The sequence below is a fragment of the Colias philodice genome, chromosome 15 (genome assembly GCF_061535455.1).
Source record: "Colias philodice isolate Cphi_HAF_F1 chromosome 15, ilColPhil1 Martin Lab GWU primary, whole genome shotgun sequence".
In the NCBI taxonomy this organism is placed as follows: domain Eukaryota; kingdom Metazoa; phylum Arthropoda; class Insecta; order Lepidoptera; family Pieridae; genus Colias; species Colias philodice.
The window spans coordinates 3,519,366-3,533,064 of NC_143100.1; the positions used below are offsets into that span (position 1 = coordinate 3,519,366).

At 33.7% G+C, this 13,699-nt stretch overlaps 1 protein-coding gene across 1 annotated transcript in view; it reads right to left on the minus strand.

The window, feature by feature from the left end:
* Nucleotides 1-13,699, minus strand: part of Tmtc3 (Transmembrane O-mannosyltransferase targeting cadherins 3) — a 135,010-nt gene that overhangs the window by 29,778 nt on the left and 91,533 nt on the right. Inside the window, exon 2 of the mRNA XM_089704540.1 lies at nt 8,681-8,817. Within this exon, the coding sequence (XP_089560666.1) occupies nt 8,681-8,817 (137 nt within the window). The remainder of the gene's footprint in view (nt 1-8,680; nt 8,818-13,699) is intronic.

Here is a 13,699-nt window from a genome sequence, read left to right on the forward strand (position 1 = left end):
TACTTAGGTATATTGTATATAATTAACACCCTGACACAGCGCAAACATCTATGTTCATCACACAAATATTTGCCCCGGGTGGGAATCGAACCCACGACCTCTGGCTTGGAAGGCAGGGCCACTACCAACCAAGCCAACCGGCCAGTCAATATATCAAAATATGCTTTAATTTTATACTTAAGTATAAGTTACAATAATATTTAGTTATAATAATATAGAATTCCAACATTGCTAAACAGATCCAATCTCGATGTTTTAATAATTCCTTGCATGTATCACATTTGTGTAGTTCCAGAAATCGAACAGTCCCAATCAAATATGTAACGTTTTTGAATAGAACATGTATTGAATATTTAATAAGTCGTACCACAAATTGTGGCCATATTATGTGATAATATTGTGTGTTCCAATGTCACGGTTGACGGTCCATTCGACCACAACCATCAATCACGTCGATACGCTCTCTTCGTCATTCTAATTATATATTAACTAGCTGAACACCGCGGTTTGGCCCGCAAAATAAACACAATGGAAATACAATTTAGCTTCCTATATGTCACAGTTTTAAAATAGCGCCAACTATTGGAATAAAAAAAAACAAACCACTGCGAATACTACAGTATTTTAATAGACTTTAGTTTTTAAAAGGTAGATCTTGATATTATGACCTTCGAAGAACAGCAAATATACATACTCTGTAACTACTCATATTTAAAAGCTTTACATTTTTATTTTTATTTTTTTTTATGAGATAGGAGGCAACAGAGCAGACGCGACGCCTGATGGTAAGCGTTCTGCGTCGCCCATAAGCACCCACAACGCCAGGGACATTGGAAGTGTGTTGCCGGCCTTTTAGGAAAGAATACGCTCTCTTCTTAACCCTTAATTTGGCACCGATAAAAATATTCAAAATATATGAATTTGACAATTTTGTGGTTTCAGGAGTATGTCATAAAGTTCTCGAAAAATGAAAAAAAAAATCTACCATTGCCCACTGCTGGGAAAACTGGTGTCCGTCACAGCGGACACTGCCAAATTACGGAAAATAAAAACCACAGTTAATTTTATTTTTTTTACTAAAGAAAAATACAGAAATGAACATTTTAGAACTATTTGATACCGAAGTACAGTTTATTTTATATGGAAATTAAAAAAAAAACAATTCATGTTTATTTTGTATGAAAATTAAAAAAGAAGTCTAAATTCTTCTTCTGTTAGTTGAATTGACTTGCCGGTTTTTTGAACTGAATATAAGTTTGTCTGCTCTACGAAACTAGTAAAAATATCTTGAGAAAAAAAAGGTGAAAGAAACTCAAAGGTGAATCATCTTCTGGCATGTCTATGTAATCATCCTCCTCACCTTCTTCTATTGTCGCTTGGTGACGGAATTGAGTTACTCTCCAATAATTGTAAGTCAGCTGAAAGTTGTTTTTTTTTTTTGGTCTTTTGGCTTTGACTGTGGGTGGTTTCTTAGTACTTATTTTTCGGGGTGCTAATCAAGAAGCTATTGGTGTTATAGGCGTTGCAGGCAATCTAGGAATAGCAGATAGGGATAGAACATTTTCAAAAAAAGACTCGCCAATTTACGCACGAAAGACTCTGGTCGTCAGCAGGTCTATCAGAATCTTCGGAGTGTAATTCTTCATCGTCGGATGTATCTATTGTTACGTTAGCAAGGGAATATGGTGCAGGAGAAAACAAGGGGTGGAAGAATTAGTACTTGCATCATGGAATTCAGTTTCCAAATCTGATATTTCGCTAGCATCGGAAGGTGCATGTTCATTCGGCACTAAAGCAATAATTTTACTTGCGCGGTTAGGCTGTTGGCAAAGAAAAAAAATCCAAACTCAGAACCATAACCAAACAAGTAGAAGCACCCACATTTTGGCGGTGTCCGCCGCAGCGGACATAGTAATAAAGTGGTACTTTTCTATACAATTAGCAACGTCCGCTGTGACGGACAAAACATTTTGGTTACAAATAAACACCATAATAATGTAATAAAGTGTGTATGTTTTTGTAAATAATGATTGAAATGTTTATTATCTAATAAATAAATATATAATTCAATTCATTTTTCCACAAAAAATAAGAAAAATAGGTATAAAAACCTTGAGCAAAACAGGTGGCTGCATTTTAGCAGACATTTTGCGTCCCAACTGACATATGCAATGTTGTCACAATCATTACTTAATTTTTTACTATTTGTTTATGGTATAAATAAACATTTAATCGATTAGAAATCGATGAACATGAAATAAAAACTTGGCAGGATTTATTTTAAATAAGTGTCCGTCACACCGGACTATACCAAATTAAGGGTTAAAGGTCCCCAGATTGTAACCATTCGGGAATACCGTAGCTGGTTCCATATGACTGTTGTGCGCGGAAAGAAGCTCCGTTTAAAGCGCACAGTTGTCGACCGCCAGCAGTCAAGGTGGTGAGGGTGGTATTTCTGTTTATGGCGGGCTGTGCGGTAATGGAACTCAGCGGTGGGTAATGTTCCAAACAATTCCTCAGAGCACTCCCCATAGTAAATGCGGTAGAGAATGCATAAGGACGCGATATCTCTTCGCAATGCCAGAGTATCAAGCCGATCGGTGAGACTCGGTTCGCCAACGAGTCGTACAGCTCTCCTTTGAATGCGGTCAAATGGAAGGAGGTATTGTTGGGGTGCCCCGGCCCAGAGATGGGAACAGTAAACAGAACAGATTTAGACGGAACCAAACATAATACTCATAGTTTCAGTCCTAAACATTATGTACCACATTTTATATGATCGTAACCCGTGTTTGATAGTGTACATACCTTTATGCAAATTAAAAGATAATATTATCCATGTATAAAAACAAATACCTGGATATTTAAATTATAATATTTTATTTATTGCAGATAAATAATATTTAAAGGAATTGTAAGTTTTCGTCTCGATAAATATTGTTTTATTTAAATGTCCTTTGATGAAAGCGTAACGAAATCGTTTTGAAGTTTTATTCAGAAGGAAAAACAACTTGTGTCTGATAATCATTTCATTTATTTAAATACGCAAGAAGTATTAAAAATTAATCACGAAGCCGAATAAAACTATAATCAGAGGATAAATATTCTGTGTTATTGCGGTAAAAAATCGATGTAAGCTGATATCGGATTTATAATATAAATTTTAATTTAACACAAACGTTCAATGATTTCGTAGAATAATAAGCTTCGTTATTACAGATAATATTAATGCGTTACACAATTAATTACTGACACACAGTCTAGAAATAAGACAAAGGGTAGGTATAATTAAGAGCGTAATGGCGTCCGAGGCGGCATTTTGAGCAATGAAAAACTAATTCAACTTGGTTAAAACTCTCTTGGACCGCAAATAAATACGCCATGATAAAATAAACTTTATTACGCTCCGATAAATATCAAATTACATTATGATACCAGTTTTTAGTAGGCCAGGGCAGCCGTATTTAGGTAAAATTTAATGCTTGTCAAAAAATTAAAATCCTCTTTTTACCTGTGTACTCTGTACACATAAAATTGAGGTGTTTGTCTGTGATTTCAAAATATGTAGCCTCAACTAATTATATAGATGTAAACAAACCTTTTTAAAATATCTTTGTCTGTCTTTTTATTTGGAATAATCTCTGAAATGGTTGAAACATTCATATAAATCCACAAAGCTCTCATCCCAGTCTAAGAAACCTTTCAAGTAAGATACACACAATATCCGAATATACGAGTACTAGCTGTTCCCTGTGGCTTTCCTCGCATTGCTCCGTTACTATTTATCTTAGCGTGATGATTAATAGTATCTAATATATAATAATACTTAATATCTAATACTGAAACAGATTTTCCAATCGTTCCTGAGATAAGCACGTTAAATCAAACAATCAAACTCTTCAGATCATAATATTAGTATTTTCAAATTGAGAACGAATTAATATTTGTTTTATTCCGAGTTGACAGCCCTATCCACAGCAACTGTTACTGCATTGCGCGGTTCTTTTGATTTTTTTCGGTTCATTAAGCTATGAATGATCCACCACTCTCTTGTTTTGGGTAACAAATTTCCTTATTTGCGCAATCTCGAAGATGGAAGAGGTTTTTAAAGCTTTTTTAAGGATAATTTTTGTATAATTCACTTTTCTAACTTGCTCTCCTCCATTTTATTCCTTCTGTGAATAATTTTAATGAAAATCAAGAATCCTTTGAACAGTTCTTTATGATTTTAAATTGCGCTATTGTTATGTTCATTACTTATGGATGTGGAATAGAAAAAGAGGTTCGGATTTTTTTAACTTTTAATATTATTCAATGGCTTACAAAAGAAAATTATTTTAAATTTAGTATTGTGTGCTTTCAAAAGTTCCTAATTTAAAAAAGAATAAAGATGATTAGGCGTTTCAAATCTAGAATTGACGACGGACACGACATGATTTTCAACTTTTCAAGTAATTCATTTAAGTAAATAAATTTTTTCAAACAACGTAATAATATTATCTTACAATGATTTTCATTAAAGCGCAAATAAATAGGTAGGCGATACATAAATCTTTAATTTGCCACCGGTTAATATAATTTAACATGTTATAGTTTGAAGCTTATTCCCGGTCTAATTGGCAAGTAATAGAAATGCAATATTCCATAAGGGAATAACGTGAATTGTACAGAGGCCTGTATTCTTAATGGGGATCAGGTAGATGAGGGATTCCACAATCCACATGCAAGCGGCAGTCATGAATTTAAAAGTAATTCCATTATAACTTTGAAGTTGTGAAAATGTTGCCGGGTTGCAAATAATATGAAGCTAAAAGTTGCGAGTGATACTCTAATGTGATTGGAGTGCTCTAAACATGTTATAACTTTTAAGTGGCGTATACACATCGTTGGGACAGAGGATATTTTTTATTCTTATTGCTTAGATACCTATTCATAATTTCATGTATGTTTTTATTTAAGACTGAACTATAAAATGGATTTGATAATTCGTTCCTTTCCTTGCTATATTTAGAAGCATTTTAAATTCAGTTTTTGAAGTGAAACTTCTTTATCGGGGTTGGACAAAAATTTAGTGTAACATTTTTGCGTTACGCCGTACGCGTGACATTTTTGCGTTACGCCGTACGCGTGACATTTTTGCGTTACGCCATACTCGTGACATTTTTAAGGTCATAAAGAAGTTTCACTTCTTACGTGTGTACTCTAGTACACGCATACATTTTTTTTTTTCTGTAAGTTGTATTGTTGTATAATAATAGTATGGAAGAATTACACATTACAAAAGAAAAAAATAGGCTGCAAACATAGTCCGCCAACCTTTAGACGCGTTATTCCCAACAAACATAAAACAGTGACTAAATGCTTTTAATGAAACTAATAAAATTATCCTAATATACTTCAAGAAAAGAAATTTTCTAAATCGAATAATAATCTACAGTAATATCTACAAACTCTCACTCAACTTTTATTCACGTAAACTTTTACAAGTGCTTATGAATTATTAAGCTATACGGGTTTCAGAATCACTTTATATTTTATCGAATTATGTAGGTACCATTTTTTTTTAAGTGGGGAAATCTTGCATAGATACCCACGGCCTCCGGGGAAGGGGCCGTGGGTTATGTCGGATTCCTACCGACCAAAACCCCACTGTGTTCCGTCAAGCCGCTTTTTTTTTTTTTGTGTGGTGTCTCTCAATGTTAGCCAGAAGGGCTTCTTCATTTTAACGCGGACGCGGGGGTGAACTGAAGGTTCACCCTGGTAGCGACATGCACAAGGGCGTCCCCTCTTGACGGGGATCTCGAACCTCGGCTTGGGCTGTCGCTTGAGTGGAGGAGGCCAGAAGGGCCCTAATCGGACGGGTCCGTCAAGCCGCATCAACGACGGGACCACGGGTATATTATGTAGGTACCATAAAAATACAAATTCTGTCCTTAAATATACCTATCTTTGATCGATTCATGGAAAAAATACAATTATACATTACTGCTATAGTATTGTAGTAAAGATACTTGATTGTTTTGTTTTGTTGTTACAGCAAGTAATGTATAAAATACATTGGACTGAAAGTACGGTGCGGTTAACCGGTAACCAGAGCATTTTGCATATCTAACTCGAAGTGCTATTCTAGTTTCCGTTTCCTTCTAAATAAATACATTTGAAACAAGCCACTACCAAAGACACAAGACTAAAGTTTTGTACGTTATAATTCACTTTGTAAAAATGACTTAAGAATAATGAAAATAATTTATTCTAATATAATTTTCTTTGTTTACTTCTATCGCTGACTGCATTCATAATCAGTTCAAATAATTTGATGGAAAAGTTTTAAGTCTTCAATTTTCAATAATATCACTAAATGGAAAACCTAGTGAGGTTTCCATATATGTTTATTACTTCATTAGCTTAATTTATTGGTAGATATTTTAATTTGTACACATTATCAATTATTGTGTGGTTAAAACAAATCACAGCTCAATTGAATTGATTTCATTAAATGACTATTGAATATTATTATTCATATTGGCAACTTGTTTATGATGATATGGCAGAGTGGTTAGTATCCTTGTTTATTTATTTTTTAGATTTTAGAAAAGGATTTCGGTTCGATTCCAGTGCGGGTAAAATTGTCTGATCAATGATACGTGTTCATATATGTGCAATATGTTTGTCTTCGAAAACAACATTTTATTTATAACTTTTCAAATTTCTGAACTAAGTTTCCTTAGTTCGTCGTGTCAAATTTTGTTTTTGTTATTCATTAACAAAACTCTAGGCCATTTCCCATCCTCAAGTTAGTGTTGTAAGAGTGTTTGTGTCGCTTAAAGAGAAATATCTATAAGCTTTCCACGTGCGCCATTATCTTAAAGTTGGCAACCCATTCGGATATCAAAAGTAATAGGTCGAAAATAGCTAAAAGGATTAAGCTGGCAAATTGGATGTTGAGCATAAACTCCGGATAAATTCGTGGTGGACACAGCAAGTATCCGTAATTAGCAGTAACTAAGGGGATCCGGGCGAACGGTCGTCTGATTAAAACTGGCTTAACTCGGCCACTTTGGCGCTTGCAACAAATAGAAGTACGTCTATGCACGCCAATGTACTGTAATTATCCCTCGAACTTTGTAATACGATAGCGATCTATTCATTTACGGGTTTTTATTGCTAATTGCGGCGATTATGCAGCGGCCATGTTTATCGCGCTGATTAAGGACAATATACTTTATGCGTGGTTCTTTGCACAAAGAGCTGAAGGAAAATTCCTTCTTTCAATAGTCTTTTGAGTTTATGTCCATTCTTTTGTTCTTTTCACAATTTACATTGTAGACGTTTTTCGTTTCTTTATCTAGCCATTATTAAAGAGTATTTCATACTTTAATCATTCCACAAGAAAGTTAATTAAGAATTTTTCTTTTATCCGTGAATACTATTGAGTTAGAGTTAATAACCAATTAATTTTTATAATTGCGAAAGTTACTCAGATGGCTACGGCGTTTCTTAGAGACAAATAATAAAATGTTACGTGCCAATTGAAGGGCAAATTGTTATAAGTTTATTTGAGCAAGTCGTTAAAAGTAATACGGGAATCACAGAAAGCAACCCGGCCAAGGTAGCGTGGGATATAATGCTGAATTATTTAAGAGTTGACTCCAGCCTTCCCGAAACGGGTGGTTTATTGACTCCTAACAATTAAAAGTTTCTCGATTCCATTAACAATTACGGGTTAACGATCCAGCTGTGATTGGACTTTAATATTAATTAATTTCAACTTACGCAAATATGAGAGGCATCTATCGCACAACTTGACGAAATTTCCATTAAATAGTTATTAATTTCAGTTTTGAGGGTCCGCTACGTTTACTTATAAATGTTTGGCTGGATAACTTTCAAAGTAAGTACGCCGAGTGAGAGTAATTAATACAAATAACGATTAATTTTAAATCCAATATATATTATGATACCACGAATATTTTCAGTACTATGAAATGGTTTATATGACGTTTGATAATACGTTAGCATCTGATAAAGACATATAATATCACATAGAGATGCCAGGGCTTTCCATACTAGACATCTTTTGTCTGGGAGACATTCTTTTATATCCTTTAATGTATTATGTCTGACTTTCTCCTTGAGTGTATGTTGGTCTTGTTTTTACTTGACAACGTCAGGTGGTTTTTGAGTTGACGTTTATTTCTATGGTGTAACTTGATTGTTTTTGGATCAACAGATGACGGTAACAGTCGGGGGTCTTTTCTGAGACACCAAAAAACGATAGATAAGAATTAAATAATGAAAGAGCACATTTTGCAGGAAAAACTGCGCTGGTTTTCAGTGACCACTATTATTTTACCATTATTAGAAAATGTTTTATTGTACTAAACAACCATATACAGTTTAAACAAAAACGTATCTAATCACTACATAGTATAAAACAAAGTCGCTTTCTCTGTCCCTATGTCCCTTTGTATGCTTAAATCTTTAAAAATACGCAACAGATTTTGATGCGTTTTTTTAAATAGATAAAGTAATTCAAGAGGAAGGTTTTAGTTTATAATTTATTAGGTTTTAGACAAAGCGGGCGAAGCCGCGGGCGGTAAGCTAGAAATTTTAGAGAGCATAGTTTCCAGTGCATGTGAAATAATAACTAGTTATCTATAAACCTATTATAAACAATTACCTGTAATATAGTAGGGACACCAACGCATGCAGCAGCAGGTTGACGAGGTGGTAGCCAGCGGGCTGCAACCCGTGGATCGCGTAGTTCCATCTGAAGGTCAGCACCGTCAGAGGACGGTAGGATTTGTGAGATTGTTCCTGTAAATAATGGAATGATCAGTTGATTTCTTTTAATTAGGAGGTCGTTGATGTATTATAAAATAATTTTAAATTGAGTTGGTAACTGGCTTTGAAAGGAACGCAGCCATTATGACGTAATCATTATAATATTCATACTCCAAATCAGTTAATGATTTAGAAATATATAGATATTATCGCTTAAAAATAAGCGATTGTAAATTGATTTAAATTTTCTATACTAGATAGTAATACTAAAAAGCCAATCGATTTTCTGTAACCTCAAAAAATCTAATTACAACGCAACAAATCACAAAACAGAAGTATCAATTAAACACTTTCACGCTGAATTTTAATTAAACAAAAGTTTAAAGAGAAAAGCGTTGAGATAAGATTTACATAAGGATCCCATAATAGTCCGGGATACATCGCCCATTTTTGCAAGTGATTACTATCAAGCTAATTTTTCGTGAGTAGCTTTATTTTGATGAGATGCCCAATAATTTCATGTACGAAACTCTCGATTGTGGTAGCTTACAGAGGTAACAAGGATAAAAATTTTTGATTTGACGGTTCTCAAATATTTATTACGCAATTTGTAGGACAATATGTCTGTTGAATTATATAAGTATTAAATAAGTGAAAATAAAAAAATCAGCTGGTTAGTAATCATTTATGATGACTTCGTTATCGATACACATTGGAAAGGGGGACTCTTTGATCAAACCATAGATTTTGTAGGACAAATATTTTTTCGAATAATTTAGATAATTATCTTGAGATTGAACAAAAAAAAACATTCAGTTAGTAATTAATATTTGAGAACCATCAAATCAAAATAGTTTATCCTTGTTTCCTCTGGTAGCTACCACAATCGAGAGTTTTGTACATGAAATTATTGGGCATCTCATCAAAATAAAGCTACTCACGAAAAATTAGCTTGATAGTAATCACTTGTAAAAATGGGCGATGTATCCCGGACTATAATGCAAATAAACGACTAAATGAACGGCGCTCAGGAATTTCAATTGCATGTAATACGCGAAGTATGAACAAATAAATCACCTTTATGGTATAAGTTGAACGTACAAAAATGTCGGTGTCGCATAAAGTTGATTCATGGTGGGACAAAATTAGGTAGCGTTACGCTTCTTTAAATGAAATTCCATGTCAGGTAGGCTGGGGTGGTACCATTTGTCACGGGAATGCTCTAGGATACGTATCTCATGTTTGGTACTGGCCTGAATTCGTGCAATGTGCAAATTCAATGGAAGAATAGTTGTTTGAAGATAAGATAGTGATATAGACTTCTGTGTTGTAACGTGCTTGTGTGATCTGGTACAAAATGCGAAAAGGAAAGCATCGAAAACATGGAACACACCTTGTAAGGTTACATTTATGGTAAATTTTTTGAAAGTTGTGGAATAAAGATTTTGATTGAGCTGCTCATCTTTGAATTGATCAAATAGTACGAATTTAGTTTCGGAAAGTCAATAGTTATTAGACTGGTCCCAAAAGAGCGAGCTGCTTCGTGTAGCAATTACCTTTCGAGGCTCTTTGCTCTGTGACTACCCGTTTTATAGTGGCCTATGTACACAGATATTTATGTATCAGACTAGCAATTATACTTTAGCCATTGAGAAATAGTAACTTCTGCTATCTGTAGGTACTATTTTTAAATACCTCAGTATACATAGTATTGGTTTCCTAAACCATGTTCAATTTATCTTCCAAAGTTAGAAGCACCCCGTACAGTTCGAAGTTGAAGTTATTTCTAAGATTAGTTTTAAACACAGCTTCAAAATCTTGTTAAAAGTTTTTGTTTTAAATGTTGGAAACCACTGACCAAACTTTCAGATCTTGCTTTGGAACTTTTTGAGCTCTGACTATCACTATTAAACCTGATGTAGAGGTATATTTGAAAAGTCATTCGACTTTTTTACGAACTAGATAAATTCGTAATCTAGTACTTACTCAAAAAGTACTCTAACACTAAGAAAAACATTAATAAAATTAGTAAGCAAAGATTTGGTTACCGAAGTTTACCTGAAACTGCAAATATTTGTTATTAATCAATGCTTCTTTGAATATACTTAACGAATAAATAACCGCTTTATGTCGAAATACAGCATGAGTTTGAACAACACAAGAAATCTAATTTAATTTAATAAAGAAAATGATTCAAAATTGGTAGATAAATGGGATATAATTTCCGGCGCTTAATGAAGCCTCTGAAGTCTGAATTCATTTCGTTATTGCCATATTATTTTTTTATTTTTCGAATAAAACGTTATTTCACCTGATTATGTATATTGTATAACGTTAATGATTGAAAATACCATTACATTTGTAGTACGAACCTAATATTTAAATGACCTAAGTTATTATATTTGAATAAGCTAGATGTGTTTTGACACTACATTCTCAAAATATAATAAAGCATGTGGTATATTCCCGATGATGAACCGCCGTACAGCACAGGTAATTTATAATAGTCTTGTGGGCTGGCGAACTAGGCCATTTGTGTGGCGGCAGGATTTAGCTCTGCCTCATCCACTAAAAAGCTGCGACGTATGTGGTTCTGCGGTCCACTATTCTAATGTATATTACTAAAATTCACGTAATATTTGATGCTAAAATGTTTTGGTTGCGGCTAAAACGTTTGCGACATTCCGAGTTTAACGAGCTTCAGCTGCGACGTAAAATGTTATATTATATTTATGGCGTACTCGGAAAGCGGATATAATCTACATGGAATTAATATCTATGTACCTGTAAAATTTTCTTGATGATAATTTTAATTCGTAATTAAGTTTTACGGTCTAGTAGGATGTGCTTTAAGAACATGTATTTTGGAACAAGGTAAAATCTGAAATGATACCTAATAATATTACGTAATATGACGATTTACATATATGTATGTATATTCTTAATGATGTTTAGTTGAAGTTTTAGTTTGAGATTCGTGTAAGGACGTATTTTTGAGGGAAACTACTATATTTAAAAATTTACTGGGTAAATCTTATGATTAGAACTGTATAGCGGAGTTTTGCAGTATGTATCAAAAACTTTCCATTTTAAGTTCCATTTATAAAAGCCAAATCAATTACAAACGCATATTGAACATATCTTCCATATAATAAATTATAACGTCCAGATCAAATCGTGCAATAAAATTTTATGAAATAATTTATTTGTAACATGGTTGAGTTTTATCTAGCGAATACCGTTAAGATAGGCGAGGGTTTAAAATATGATGGTTTATCTAAACGGTCATTTACAGTAGCGTGTGAAAAATGACACGACCTTTTAGCCTGGCCATAAATTGTGAACAATTTTCAACTTGATAGAGTTTTATTTTAGCGTACATTTACGTATTCTATTGCGGGACCCGTGACATATTTATACAGGATAAAGCCGTCATGATAAACGATTGCCACTATACATTTGTTTAAGTCGCTATAGTTATTACGGGGATTATTATTATTATAGGGTGCGTATAGAAACGTGCGGCAGACGGTCCCAGCTACTTATTTGTTAAACAGATTAATGTCGGTTTCCGCGTAGAGCGTCTCGATAATTTATAGGCTCTGCGCTAAACCCCTTTGCGATATAACGCTTGTAATCTTTGTTTTAATAGAAATTGTTGATGATGTTTACAAATGTACTTAGAACACAATTCAACGCTGATGAATTCGCGAAATAATATATTCAGCAAATCATTGGTAACGTTACATTCAATTGTCTGGTTTCAGAAATTACTTCTACGAAAAAGTACCTTCTTACATGGAAAATCAATTTTATTGTAGATTGCGGTTGCTATCAAGCACTGGGAAGATTATTTAATTTGAAACGGAATTGTATACTCACTTATAAATAAAAACTTTGTGAGAATTTGCCTTTCGTGGTATGATTTCTTGGAATACCGTAAATAATATTGTCACAGAGATGTTAAATATAAAAATAACACAATAACGTTAGAGACTGAAATTGTTGTGTAATTCGTTGAGGTTGAGGGATAAAGCAAAAGTTACATTTGTTTCTGGCCGGATTTGATGGTAACAGATAATTGAAAAGTATGTTATAGCCAATCCGAGCAGAGTACAATTGATAACCATTTTTTATTTTATATAATACTAGCTTTCCGCCCGCGGCTTAGCCCGCGTTTTCAAAGAAAAACCCGTTCCCGTAGGATTTCCGTGATAAAACCTATCCTATGTCCTTTCTCGGGTATCAAAATATCTCTATACCAAATTTCATGCAAATTGGTTCAGTAGTTAAGGCGTGATTGAGTAACAGACAGACAGACAGAGTTACTTTCGCATTTATAATACATATTAGTATGGATGTAACGTGACATATTTATGTAAAGATGTACATAACACAATATATACTTAATAATATTATAAAGCTGAAGAGTTTGTTTGTTTGAACGCGCTTATCTCGGGAACTACTGGTCCGATTTGAAAAATTATTTCAGTGATAGCCCATTTATCGAGGAAGGCTATAGGCTAAGTATCATCTCGCTAAGATCAACAGGAGCGAAACACTGCGGGTAAAACCGCGGAGTACAGCCAGTATTTAATAAAACCAATCTGAAATCCAAAAGTATCATGTCTATTCTAAATTCTAAAACGAGAGGATCAATAGCTCCTTTGCAAGTTTAAATTATAAATACATTATGAAACATTACCGATACTTAATATTCGATTTAAGCTTTGGGTCTGGAAGGTTCGGTTAATTAATGCGTCATTATTACAGATTTTATGTAAATAGGTATGGTAACGTTAATTTAATCAAATTTTACAAAGCGTAGGAATGAAGCTTTTCATTCCAATAGCCGTATTTCATATGTTTTGTTCTCAATGTACGGATAAATGTATTTCATTTGTTTTACAACTGT